This window comes from Lepisosteus oculatus, chromosome 3, assembly GCF_040954835.1.
Source record: "Lepisosteus oculatus isolate fLepOcu1 chromosome 3, fLepOcu1.hap2, whole genome shotgun sequence".
Classification (NCBI taxonomy): Eukaryota; Metazoa; Chordata; class Actinopteri; order Semionotiformes; family Lepisosteidae; genus Lepisosteus; species Lepisosteus oculatus.
The window spans coordinates 15023976-15036573 of NC_090698.1; the positions used below are offsets into that span (position 1 = coordinate 15023976).

A 12598-nucleotide genomic window follows, 5' to 3' on the forward strand; every position below is an offset into this window, starting at 1 on the left:
ATAAACAGTGCTCATGTAGAGGGTAGTGTGGGAGTTGCAAAGGAATGCATAAAGGTGGATTCCATGCGGAAATGTAAAAAAATAAAACATTTTTTTTTGCCAATGGGACTATAAGGGTTAGGAGAACAAAATAAATCACATGATCAATCAAAAGTAAGTTATTTAATCGTTTGCTGAAAGCACAAATCAGCTAAAACAGTGATCAGACAGTTTGGTTTATTTTTACTGCGGTTCCTTCAAAACTGACATTTTTCTTTTGCGCCTGTTCTGCTCTTCGCTGTGTGCCCTGCATGAGGACAGCTTCCCCAGGGGCTCATCCACGCACAGCACCACGCAGCGTGCAGCAGCCTGTGCCCGCGAGCTGGAGAGGGGGACCAGAGGTGTGAAAGCTCTTAATAAAGTCTCCGGCTGCTCTGTGTCCTCAGTGGGCTCAGGAGAAGCGGTGACACTTCGCACACCCTCCTAGAATTCGACAGCAGATTTCCTCATGCCAGAAAGAACATGAAGAAACAACCTCGAGTTCTTACTTTATCATTTCCACGCAGGGGAAGTAGCATGTGAAGGTTAAACTTAAGAAGCCATCTCTTTGTAGGGTCTATGGGAACATCCTCCGACTTCAACAATGATAAAGCCAGTCAGGTTGCTAGCAAGCGCTCAAGAAGCCGACAATTTTCAACCACTGAATTAAAGTTTTAAATCCCTTTGGCTCATGAGACATACTACAGTCATGATTGCAGGATCATGGTGAAATAAAGCCAAATGACAGCAACAATTAATTTTATATGTTGGAATGTACATGTACTCAATATAAAAATACATATCCATTCTGTAAAATAAAAATGCGGGAAATGATAAACTCATGTTACTGGGTTATTTCCAACATTTCATTCTATAGTTGTTGCCAAACAGCAGTACGCAACTCCAGCACTCAGCTCACTATATTTTAAAGCAGTTTCCATGAACACACAATTGCGAACATATTGAGATGCCTGCTGCTTTGTCACTTTGTGCTGGTTCATTAAGTAAGTGTGAGACATAGATCTAATTTCATCCTGGAATGTGTCTGAGGCAACTTTTATTGTTCTTTCAGTCCTTCACATCAAATCAATTTATCAATCCAATCTATTAAATAAAATTATACATCAAACAATATAAACAAAATGATAAGTTGAGTACCTTATTACACCCAGGTAATATGAACAAACATTGTTTACCTCTTCAAGTTTATTTGTCCCCATTTTACAAACTGAATGTGCTTACATTGACCCAGAATTGTTCCCTTCCAGTCATTACGGAGATGCAATGAACAACACCTACAGGACCATGTAGTAGTTCAAGTAGTTTGGGAAGACACCCAAAGAAGGCTCCATAGCCAAAATGTTGTGTTTCTTTTTTTCTCTTTTCAGTGTGGAATAAACCTTTACTTGTTTCATTACAGAACCATATATATAGCCAAAAATGTAAACTCAGATCAGAGGATTTCATAATGTTGTGATGCTACAATGATGATTTCTAAGCAGAATTAAAATGGCCTGCAGAGTTCTCGTCAGTAAGCTAATAGTTATACAAGGCTGACACTTCAAGAGTCCCAAAAGTCAACAAAATTAAGCCTCGAAATCTCAGTTTTACCTCAGAAAAATAAAGAAACAGAGAACACACTGGGAAGAGTAAAGCACACGTCAATGAGCCACCACACAGGCTAGATGGGTTGAATGGCTTCCACTCATTTCTTAACCTTTCTTATATTCTCATGTTGGGCTGAAATTCATTATGTTCGAATCTAATTCTGAATCTCAAAAGCAAATTCTGTGGATAGTACCAACCTCTGGATTATCTGTATCAGTAATATATCTGGTTGATACCTTTATCCTAGAGGACTCACATAAATACAACATTACCTGACAGAGAGGGGGGACAGCTTATAAAATGATGTATGTAGTGATTACTGAACCACAAAACTTTAGTGGAGAGCAAAGCGAGAATTTGTGTTTTACTGTATATAAGTACCGAACAACAGCCATGCAGGGCAGAAGTGTTCTAATGCCCAATTTGGTATCTCCAGGTGTCTCCATAGGACAAATAATGTGCAGCTGACACAAGGATTTCACAGGAAGACCAGGTTACAGAAACAACCATCTTTCTCACCTTACCCTTACCAATTTCTGTGTTTTATTTTTGCTATAGGCAGGTGACAGAGCCTAAGCTGAGTCTTGTGGGAGGCTGAATCTGTCAGAAGTTTAGTAGCTTTAAAAACGGGCAGTTTACGGAACTCTTTTTTTCTGTTGTTACTGAAGAAGAAGAACCTCACAATCTAATTTAAAACACGTGCTTCATTTTTTACAGGAAATCTTCCCTTGTAACATTAAAAACAGGGTACTTACAACCCGTTTAGAAAATAGCAAATATAATAAATTGCCACTAGAAAGCTGTGCTGACAGAAGTGATTTGTGTGATTAAAGTCCAGACAGCCTTGGTTCTGTTGCTTTTTAATGTATGGAGTGTGATGGAGTTGTTAATTATATCTGCTTAATTACTTTATCTACATTAGGTAGTAACATACCAGAAGGCTGTGTTTCTTTTTCAAATCCACGGCAATATCCTAACCTGTATTATAGTGTAGTAGATAAAGTGTGTAGTATTAGCAAAGGTGTTGAATTTGTGAAGAATTGTGGGTTATTCAGGGTACACGTTCTGTTGTGCAGACATCGCCTGGATCTGTGAGCACTTGCACAATTAACCACAGTATAAACTAGCCCCCCTGTGGTCAGCTCATCACGATGCAGCGTTGAAGTGTTGTGAAAAAGGGTCTTCTGAGTCCCAGCTCCACATACAGTTTGTAAAATGTGGTGGTAACACAGGGATCATGATGACAATCAAAGGGAAAATGAAAGAGAGTGAACCTTCTCCGTTAAATAGGATTATATTTAATAACACCCAGCTTGCTGAAATGAGTTGAAAGGAATAATTCCTCTAATGCCTTTCTGAAACATCCTCATGCTTAATAAAATCATACTGTAAGTGTCAGTGATGATCGAGATAGCCTTCAATCCCAGCTGTGAGGAGTTAAATAGGATCAGCCAAAGTGTGTTTTATGTGTAAAACCAGTGAAGTAAAAGCTCTGACAAGCTTCATCATCTGGGACCGAGATGGATCAGCATTCTCTTTGCACCTTCCAGCACTCAGAATGTTTCTGGAGAAACTAATGATCTTTTACTAGCAGACTGAATTCCTTGACCCAGTCCCCCGTCTGAGTTAAGCGAGAGTCTCGTCATGGAATCCTGAGGCCGGTGTCCCTGATATTGGTCATGCAAGACATTGACTTTCTATCAGTAGGGCCTATTCTCCTCAGTGGAGCTCTTGTAACCTAACACTTTATCAACATTATCATTCTGAAAGAGACTGTTACAACGTAGAATCGCGCTGCGGGGGGGGGGGGGGGGGGGGTTGGGGATGGGAGGAGTACAGGCTGAATCCCGAGATTTGAAGCGGAAGTTTAGTGGTGCAAGACCGTGGGACTTTGCGCGATGTTGGAGAATTAAAGTGGAAGCTTGGGGAGTGGGAGTGGACAAGTGCGGGAGTCTGTGCCAATGGGAAGACTGGGAGTCTGGGAACACTCAGCGCCAGGCATCCATGTGAGAGTTTTTGGAGACTCAACTCTTTTGTAGAGTGGGTGTAAAGAAATAATTTTGCCCCTGCGCGGGACTCTGAGGCAGCGCAGAACATTCCTATTGAGCCATTCACATGACATGCGGCACGTGCCCGGAGTCCCCCTCAGCCAGTGCCATGCCAAGTCCTAGATGACTTTCCACAAAGCCATGGCAGGCCATTGCTCATACTCAGCCTCTGCATTTCAGCTCTCAGCACTATCTCTGCAAAACAGAAGTTGCCTACAAAGCAATTCTCCTTGGCTGCCCGTTGGCTCTTTATGCCCTGAGAGTGTGATGCTGATACTTGCATTGTTAAAGGCGCACAAACCACCCTTTCGACCCAGCAGTCAACAATGTAGGCATCAGGTCCTGAGGACAGTCCTAAAGGCCTAGAAAAGAATACATGTCATTGCCATTCCAAAGGCTGGTAAAGACCTCAGATTTGCAGCCAGACACCAACCAAAACCCTTTCCTTTGTTTTACCTCAAGGTCCTTCCTTAACTAATTCTCCGGGTGATAACCCCACAAGGGGAGGGTACACTTATCTTTGGCCATGTAGGACTCTGCAAGGGCTGTAGAACATATGAGCAAGAGCTGGATAAGAGTAGAGGGCGTCTGAAACAAGACAGACAGTCACAAACACCTACCTTGTTTTTGAAGAATCATACAAAATCCCTATGATTAACTTGTGCACACAAGGAAACTATTGCAGGATTCAACTCAACTCACGTGAGACTGCATTTAGAAATCAGGCCTTTAGGTAGCAAATATATGGTGTAATTTGATTTAATTATAGACTGAAGGAAGCAGACCAAGAAGCAATAAAAACAAACTCTGTACCCTAATTATGACAGCGTAGGGAAGACAGTGCTGTAACAAAGCTGTACCAGGTTTTGCTGCAGGAGACCTATTAACATAAATATTGTGAAGTGAGTAATGAAACTGATGCCCAAAGGCAAACATAAAGCTGGCTAACCTGCTTTGCTTCAGCAGGATTCCTGACAAGGGCAGCTTCTGCCAAAACAAAACCGGCAGTACACACCAGCATCTCTGTCCTCACAGCGGGCTGACAGGCAGGGCCTCAGTGCCCATGGAGAAATGATACACAGACCAGAGCCACATTCGATGAAAGATTGACCTTTCTCAGGAATATTGTGATTCTCAGGCGCTAGGTTCAGTTAATTTAGCCTATCGAATCCGTAAAGGTCAAATGCAATACATTTTCACAAAAGCTTTTTTCCCCGTTTTTTAATTTGCCATTCAATTGCTTTCCTACAACTGTGCCACAGTGTGCCAATCTCAGCAAGATGTACCATCTACAAGAAAAACACATGATCCTCTTCACACCACCATGGTCCATGTTTCTTGAAATGTCTTTGAATTGCCAGCTTTCCCCGCAACTCAACTGCACAAGAAGGTTAAGGAGGCTTTTTGCAGTTCCACAAACTTCTACACAGAACCTCCCCAACATGACAGTCCGCAATTAAAATATTTTGGAATTTACCTATGATCAATAATAATTTGTAATGATATTGAATTGTTTACACTTTTTTGCATTTTTCAATGACAGTGTGAGAGAACTCTAATGTGATGCAGAACTATAAGAGAATTAAAATTATGTCAATTTTAGAAGAACCGGTACATGAGCTCCTTACCGGGGAGTAACAGTAGTTCATCTAAGACGCACAGCAGGGCACACAAAAATTCTTAGACTGCCCCCAGCAGCTACATCTGAGGCAGTATAACGAGCTTGTGTTATAGGATTATCAAGTATAAGAGAGCCTGATAGAGTGACACTGCTCCCCTGGGTTTTTAAGGGTGTTCAAATGTGCTGTGTTCAGAGGCTACAGTTTAGCCTCTTGGTGTGGCTGGTAGCATCAAAATTAAATGATCCCATTTGAAATATTTTAAGGCAAGGCTCTGATTTCATTTCCCCACTCATCTGCTGGTTGACGCAGAATCATTCTGTCCTGACATCTTTCATAAAATTTATTGTGTAATTTAAAATGGTGACAATCTTCTGCAAACTGCCCCCAGTTTAAAATTCAAGATTCCTTTCCAGAAAAGCACACAGCATTGTGCTGTGCTGGCTGTTTATGGAAAGGTTTGCCACAAAGGTGTTCTGAAAGCCTCTGGCAGTTCAAGTAGCAGCTACAGCCTGCTTGCCAGTTTGGCCTAGTTTATTTACAGCTGTGAACAAACTAATAAAAGATGATAATTATAAATATTGTCAGTACAATCCAGAATTAGCTGAAGAACACATTTGGCACAGCACCAGAGTCTTATATAAGGTGTACACCAGTCAATCTAAATAAAGACGTACTCATTAACTCGCTGCTGTGTTCTTTATATCAGTGTGCCAGCACTGCATTCAGGCTTCAAGCAATGTAGCTCTTGCATTAGTGAGGGTGTCAGAGGTGATGTCACTGAAAGAGAAAGACTTGCTCATCTTTAAACCTGTTACTGGTTAAGTTAGTAGTTCCGTGTGTGCTGCACCACTCTTTAAACACTAACTGAACCTGTAACCTGTTCTAATGCAGGAGAATTGAACTGATAATGAGATGCAGACCAGTGGAAGAAAAAAGAAAACAGGAAGAAGTCATTACCTATTTGATGAAAGGCACAAAACACATTTAGTTAGATTAGTCCTGCTTACTGCCTTGAGTCGTTATCTGGCAAACTTAAACCGCATAGTGCCCATTCATCTCCCCATGCGTTTGCATAGCAAATGAAGATTTCAGAAGGATAGACGAACTCACAATCAGGTTCAGGTTCTGCTTGTCTGAATAAGCACTGGATCTGGGCAGTAATGCAGTCATCACAACATTAACCCCCCACCTTGGTAATGTACTTCAAAAACCACACTTCACTGAAGGACAATTGCTAATTTTTCTCTTTTGTTTTTGCGTGTGAGGGTGCATTTCCATTTGAAAGGCGTTAGAACACTTTACAATCTGCTATCATGGGTGAGTGTGCTCAGAGGATGATGATAAATAATAATTATTACAGTACTGATTCCAAAACCATCGCTTTTCATTTCAGTAGCAGCTAAGACATTACCATTTCCTTTCCTCCACAAACTCGCGGTATTCAATCAGTTCAAAAAGAGCAGTCCGATTTGAAATCACTTTTGTTCACAGTTAATCCTTGTCTGTTTTTGTACCAATGCATTCTAGCTTCGCAATCCATATTCAAGCTTCTACATAATTCGGTACATTTCACAAGTGGCCATCTGCAAAGATCTTTTTCAAGATGAAAGGCAGTTTTTAAAAAAAACAGTTCCCATTAAGAACAGCCTTATCTGCCTTTCATCTTGCCACTGTAGATCCAAGAGGACTGTTGTCATCCCACTCGATGTAAGTGTGCATTTAGATTCAAGCTTGCAGCTTCTAGGATAGGATTGAGTATTCCTCATGACCCAGCCTCGAAGCAGACCCCACAGTCACTCTACCAGCGGTCCTTCTGGCAGACCTTGGCCTGCACAATGTCAGCCGGCCGCTCAGGGATGTGAGCTCCATTAATCTCGGCCAGCCGGCCCTCATTCAGGTCCTCCGGCTTGCTGCACAGCTTGAGGGCCCGGGAGATGAAGACATCCAGGTCGAACTGGGGTTCGGTGCTGTCCGTGAGCTGCCGAGCCGGGGTGGAAGTGGCGAGGAAATGGGCTGATGCCGTCTGGGAGGAAGAGGATGGAGGCTGCTGGCCATTACCACTCTCGTCCTGGACCTCAGGGGCTGGCAACAGCAAAGGCGGCGGGCTGGGGCTCTCCAGCCGGGCTTGGGTGCTCTCCACCCAGCGGGAGATCTCCAGGAAAAGGTCAGAGGGCGGCTCATGGGAGGGCTCCTCCAGCCTGCTCCCCCTCCTCCCCTCTCCAGACACAGGGAGACTGTTCCGCTTCCAGTGGGACAGGTCCAGGATGAGCTTGGGCTCCGAGTAGTGGTGGGGCTTGCCATCCCGCCACAGCAGCTTGTCCAGGTAGGAGGGGGAGCCCACCTTGTAGTCACAAGAGCGGCCACAATCCATGTCCCCGGGGCCAGCGCGCTCCAGCGAGGAGTGGGAATGCTCTAGGAAGCGCTCAGAGCTGCTGTGGGAATACTTGCGGGGGTCAACTTGCACCTCCTCCAGGATGGGCATGGATCCCGTGCGAGGGTCTCGTTGCACCTCCACCTCAGACCCTCTCTCCCGCTGCTGCCACTCCAGGTCAGAGGACAGGCTGGCCTGGTACCTGCAGAAGAAGGAGTCAAGTTAAAACAGGTAGGTCACCTGATAGGTCACAGGACAGGCATGCCTGGAACCTGCAGAAGAAGCAGGTTTAGTTAAAACAGGTAGGTCACCTGATAGGTCACAGGACAGGCATGCCTGGAACCTGCAGAAGAAGCAGGTTTAGTTAAAACAAGTAGGTCACCTGATAGGTCACAGGACAGGCATGCCTGGAACCTGCAGAAGAAGCAGGTTTAGTTAAAACAGGTAGGACACCTGATAGGTCACAGGACAGACTGGCCTGGTACCTGCAGGAGGAACAGATCAAGTTAAAACCAGTGGGTCACCTGAATTCAGCTGTGAATTTTTCATTTATTATCCCTTTTCTTTTGGGGGAATTGCTAGGCTGTATTTTCAGCTTGCTTTAATCTAATTTTATGAATAAATCCTTTGCCTAATGGAAAACATTTAGCACTGTCCTTTTCTACCACTAAGCTGTATAGTTGCCATTAATAACTCAGTGATGCGGCAGTAGCTCATTTGCTGGGACAGACTCAAATCAGAGAACTATGCAGAATTTCTAGGAGACAAGCACTACACCTGTTACCCATTATAGTAATTTACATTATGCCTCTTAGAATATAAATTTGGTCTTATTAATAAATGGAAGTTTGGGAACAGTAAACATGTCGGAAACGCAAAAAAGCTACACTACTTTAAAATTTAACCACAGTCTAAGAACAGTTACTTAATAGAACATGAACGCATTGGGTAATGTGGGGAGGAATCTCTTTTGATACAAGTGTATCAAACATTGAATACAGCTTTACAGCTCAGGCATGCATTGACCAGATCCCTGAGCCAAGAGTTTTTCTCTTTCTACAAGCTAGGGAAGAGATTCTTGATTTACCATCAAAATAATTTCAACAAGTTAGGAATACAGCTTTACAACATTGAGATAACAGCATTAAGTTATTGCTGCAATTATTTCTCCTAAATTACGTATAACAAAACACCTGTGGGACTAGCTCACAACTCCATCAACAGGAGACAACTGTGATTGGCCAGTCTTTACCAGCTGGCTGCAGCTGCACAGGAAGAGTGGCAGAATATCCCACAGCAGCCTGTCCAGATGCTGATCAGGTCTGTGCATCAACACTGCCTGAATTGTGTAAATATGCAGGAAGGTCATATATACTGCTAACTTTGTAAAGCATTCACTTGGACAGTGTCATATTTCATATGGAAAATCTCATAATGGTTCTTTGATCTGTATTTTGTTCTGTGACTTTGCTTGATGTCTACATTTAAAATATTTGATTACATCCATTAGACTTGAGTGCAGTGTTTCTTTTGTGCCTCAGTTATTACTGAGGTAATGTATTGCAATCAGGAAAGAATCTGCAGTTCTAAGGCTGAGAACATAATGGAGGAAGGACAATTGTGATTCTTCTGGACAAATTAATACTTTAAATACTTCTGTATAAAACACCTTTCAGCTCAATTCATACCATACGTCAGACACAAAAATCTTGAAATTCTACATAGCTGTTCACACTCAACATTCTGACATTTTGTTTTGCATTTTATACATAAATAAATAATTAAATACATTCGTTAAAAAACAGTAAGTGTCCAACTCTCCTTTGTTACTCTTTCTGGTCATGGAATCTTGTTCTTAAAGTCTCAAGCCAAAACCATTTGGCCACTTCAGCTGGTTCAGCTACACCAGAAACAATTTGAAACATTTCTAGACCAAGGAGTCTGTGGGCATGAAGTCTCCATTATCCTCTCACCCTCTCAACTGAGAACAGTTAATAGTATCAAACACCAGACACCACTACATGTTTCAACAGCACATTGATTGTTACAGTATGTAGCTGGAGGAAGTGTCCTGTGATTCTATGGGGTGAGCCCAGTCAGTGAGAGTGAGAGAGAAGATGCCTTTGTGAACGCACAGGAAGAGCCTTGACTACCATTTTGCTATTTGGAAGTAATTTCAATTAACAGCCAGTGCAAAACTCGGCTCACTTTAAACCAAACACCAGGGAATTCTGGGAAGATGGGCTGATCAGACATCAAAAAGCACAGCAAAGAGGAATTTGGCTTCCAGGCTCCCGACAAACTTTGGACTGTCTACTGTCAAAATAGCAGCGTAGAAGCCTACATGAAAGAGAAAAACACAGAAAAAACTAAAGGACTAACAGTTTGTTTCTAGGGCAGAGGGGAGCTGAGGGACAAAATGGCTTCAAGCAGGTTCAGCACACTAACAGTGTGTGCCAGTGTCAGTGAAGGTGCTGTGTTGTGTATCAGTGTCAGCAGGGGGCTGTGTCTCTTTGGGTAAGTTTTTTATCCACCCCACACGAAAACTGGAACCTGGAATTCCATATTCAGATTAATCACTGGTACTGGAACTCTGAGACACTTTAATTTGATACCATATCCTCCCCTCACTGGTCACATTCTGGAAATGTATGCTATGGTCTTGCTCTTTATACACAGTCCTGATCATGCAAGCTAAGACTCGTCACTTTCTTACACTGTCTTAAACTCCTCAGTGCCAAATGGAAGTGCTCCTGCTTCCCTCTCTGCTGCAGTGTCATTTCCACGATGCGTTGCTAAACACCAAAGGACAGGAAGCTTTCCAGTCTCCAGGATAACATGGTATTAAGCTGTGTGGGTGGGTCAGAGAGCCGGATCTTAATCACATTTTCATGTTTTTTTAAAACTGCTCCTGTCGGGTACACTTCATCAAGACTGACAGCCCTGGTAGCTTCCTCGAGGAATCAGCGGTATTATCATCTCAGTGACACCCTCAGCTCATTCTCTTTTCATCTGATTTATTTCTTTCCTGCAATGCAACCTGCGAGCAGCATAAAGTAAGAACATGTGACAGAGCCACGATTCTGCTGGAAAGCTTGTGAAGCTCGCCTACCAGGCAAAAAAGAGATCTTATTCAAGCTGTTACTGCAGTCTTTTGTCCAGAATTCCTCCTTGTATGGAGTGTTGATGATCTGAACATTGTGGGATTCCCTGCTAATCAAGCACCATCCATTCACTGCAACTCTTACCAAGCCATGATAGATGTTGCCTTCTGTTGTCTGAAATCTCCCAAACACTTCCAAAGATGTAAAAAAAGATTTAATCACAATCCTTTTTTATACCAATACATTTGTCTGAAAGACAGCAGACGGGAGGCCCTGTAGGTTATTTTCCTTCAGCTTAACTTTACTGGCCTGAAGGAATTATAAATCCAAAAGCTGAAGATGGCCTCTCTGTTACTCACACAGGATTAATCAGTGCAAAACTAGGTTCTTTAAGAAATGTCCAACTACAGTGGGGTAGGAAAGTTGCTAATTATAAAATGTCTGTGAGTCTGGTGTAATTACATGCAGAAACTCAGGAATTCCATATGCTGAAGATTTATAACATGTCTCTCGGTGGCTGTTAGAGTTTTCTGTGCTCAGTCTTAATTACAAAGTGTTATTACCAGTTTTAACAACATGTGTCATAAAGGCCTGAGGCAGTCTGTTTCTTCTCCTGTACTTGTTCCATCTCCAGGCTACTGCATACATACATGAATACAGCTCACGCAACAGGGCAGTTGCAAATTCTCTTGCCGGACCTCAGACTTACAGAACTCCACAGGCCTCAGGCCTTGAAGTCAGAATAGTCTGGAATTCCGCCAAAGAGCAAATACCTTCAGCATACAATATTCTGAAACACACAGACAGACATGTGAACCGGCCCTCCATCCTCCTAAAATCATTATCCATGACTATAAGCACTGTTTTATATTTCAATTAATTCCTTTGGCACTTGGATTTATGTAAGTAACTCTCGACATGGTCAGCAGAGACAAGTGACCCTCGTTAAAAAAGGAACCAAGGACTGCAACCAGGAAGTGCTGCAGGCTGGCTCAAGAAATGAAACTGTGCTCTCAGGGCTGAGCACCCCTCTAACCTGTGGGCTTCCACAACAGCCCTGCCACACAAAGAGCAGTTCCTTGGCACACTGCTACTCTAGGTCTCACATGACATCTTTAAGGAACATTACAGAGCTCATCACTGACTGGATAAAAAAAGGCAGTTAACGACATTGTTGATAAAGGTTGGAAAATGTTATTGCATTGATTTTCAAGAAACCTGTTTGGTCCTTTGTGATTCGATTGGTATTTCTTTTTCAATTTGGCATCAAACTCCCTGCTTGCCCTTTCACACTTTGTTCCTACAATTACACAGTTACAGTTTACAGGCGGTGCCATGACTTGGAAGTCGCAAAACATTTAACAAGAATCCTACATTTCAAGAAAAGAGACAGAGACCTAAAGAGAGAAATAAATCAAACGTTCCATCCGCCATATTCAAATGGCAAACTCAATTTCACACTGAAAGTAAGGAACAAGATGTGCTGAACAATTTCTACCTCTGAGCAATTTTCTTTTCTTTGTTGGAGTGTGGCAGAAAAAAAAAGAGTTCAAATGGATCAAAGAACCGATTCTTTCCTTCTGCCACCGTGTGGCCCTTGTTATACTGACTCTACCATGAGGAAGGCCAGACACGATGTAGTGCAGTCTACACAAGCGAATAAAAAACTGGGGCTCTTTTAACACACCTTCCCTACCTGGCAGGTGCTCAGATGTTGCCAGAGCAGTGAATTTCACTGTTGTTTTGATATGTCTGTGTTTAAAACACACCCACGGGATTTATGTATCACTTTGTTGCAGCTGTGACACTGATTTCCCCCAAAAAAGA

General features: G+C 42.7%; 1 protein-coding gene across 2 annotated transcripts in view; it reads right to left on the reverse strand.

Moving 5' to 3' along the window:
• Positions 1-6517: 6517 nt before the first annotated feature.
• Positions 6518-12598, reverse strand: part of mapk4 (mitogen-activated protein kinase 4) — a 28272-nt gene continuing 22191 nt past the window's right edge. For both annotated transcript variants that reach the window (XM_006627270.3, XM_015340408.2), the window contains exon 6: positions 6518-7869. In XM_006627270.3, coding sequence (XP_006627333.2) covers positions 7095-7869 — 775 coding nt within the window. In that variant the 3' untranslated portion in view covers positions 6518-7094. The remainder of the gene's footprint in view (positions 7870-12598) is intronic.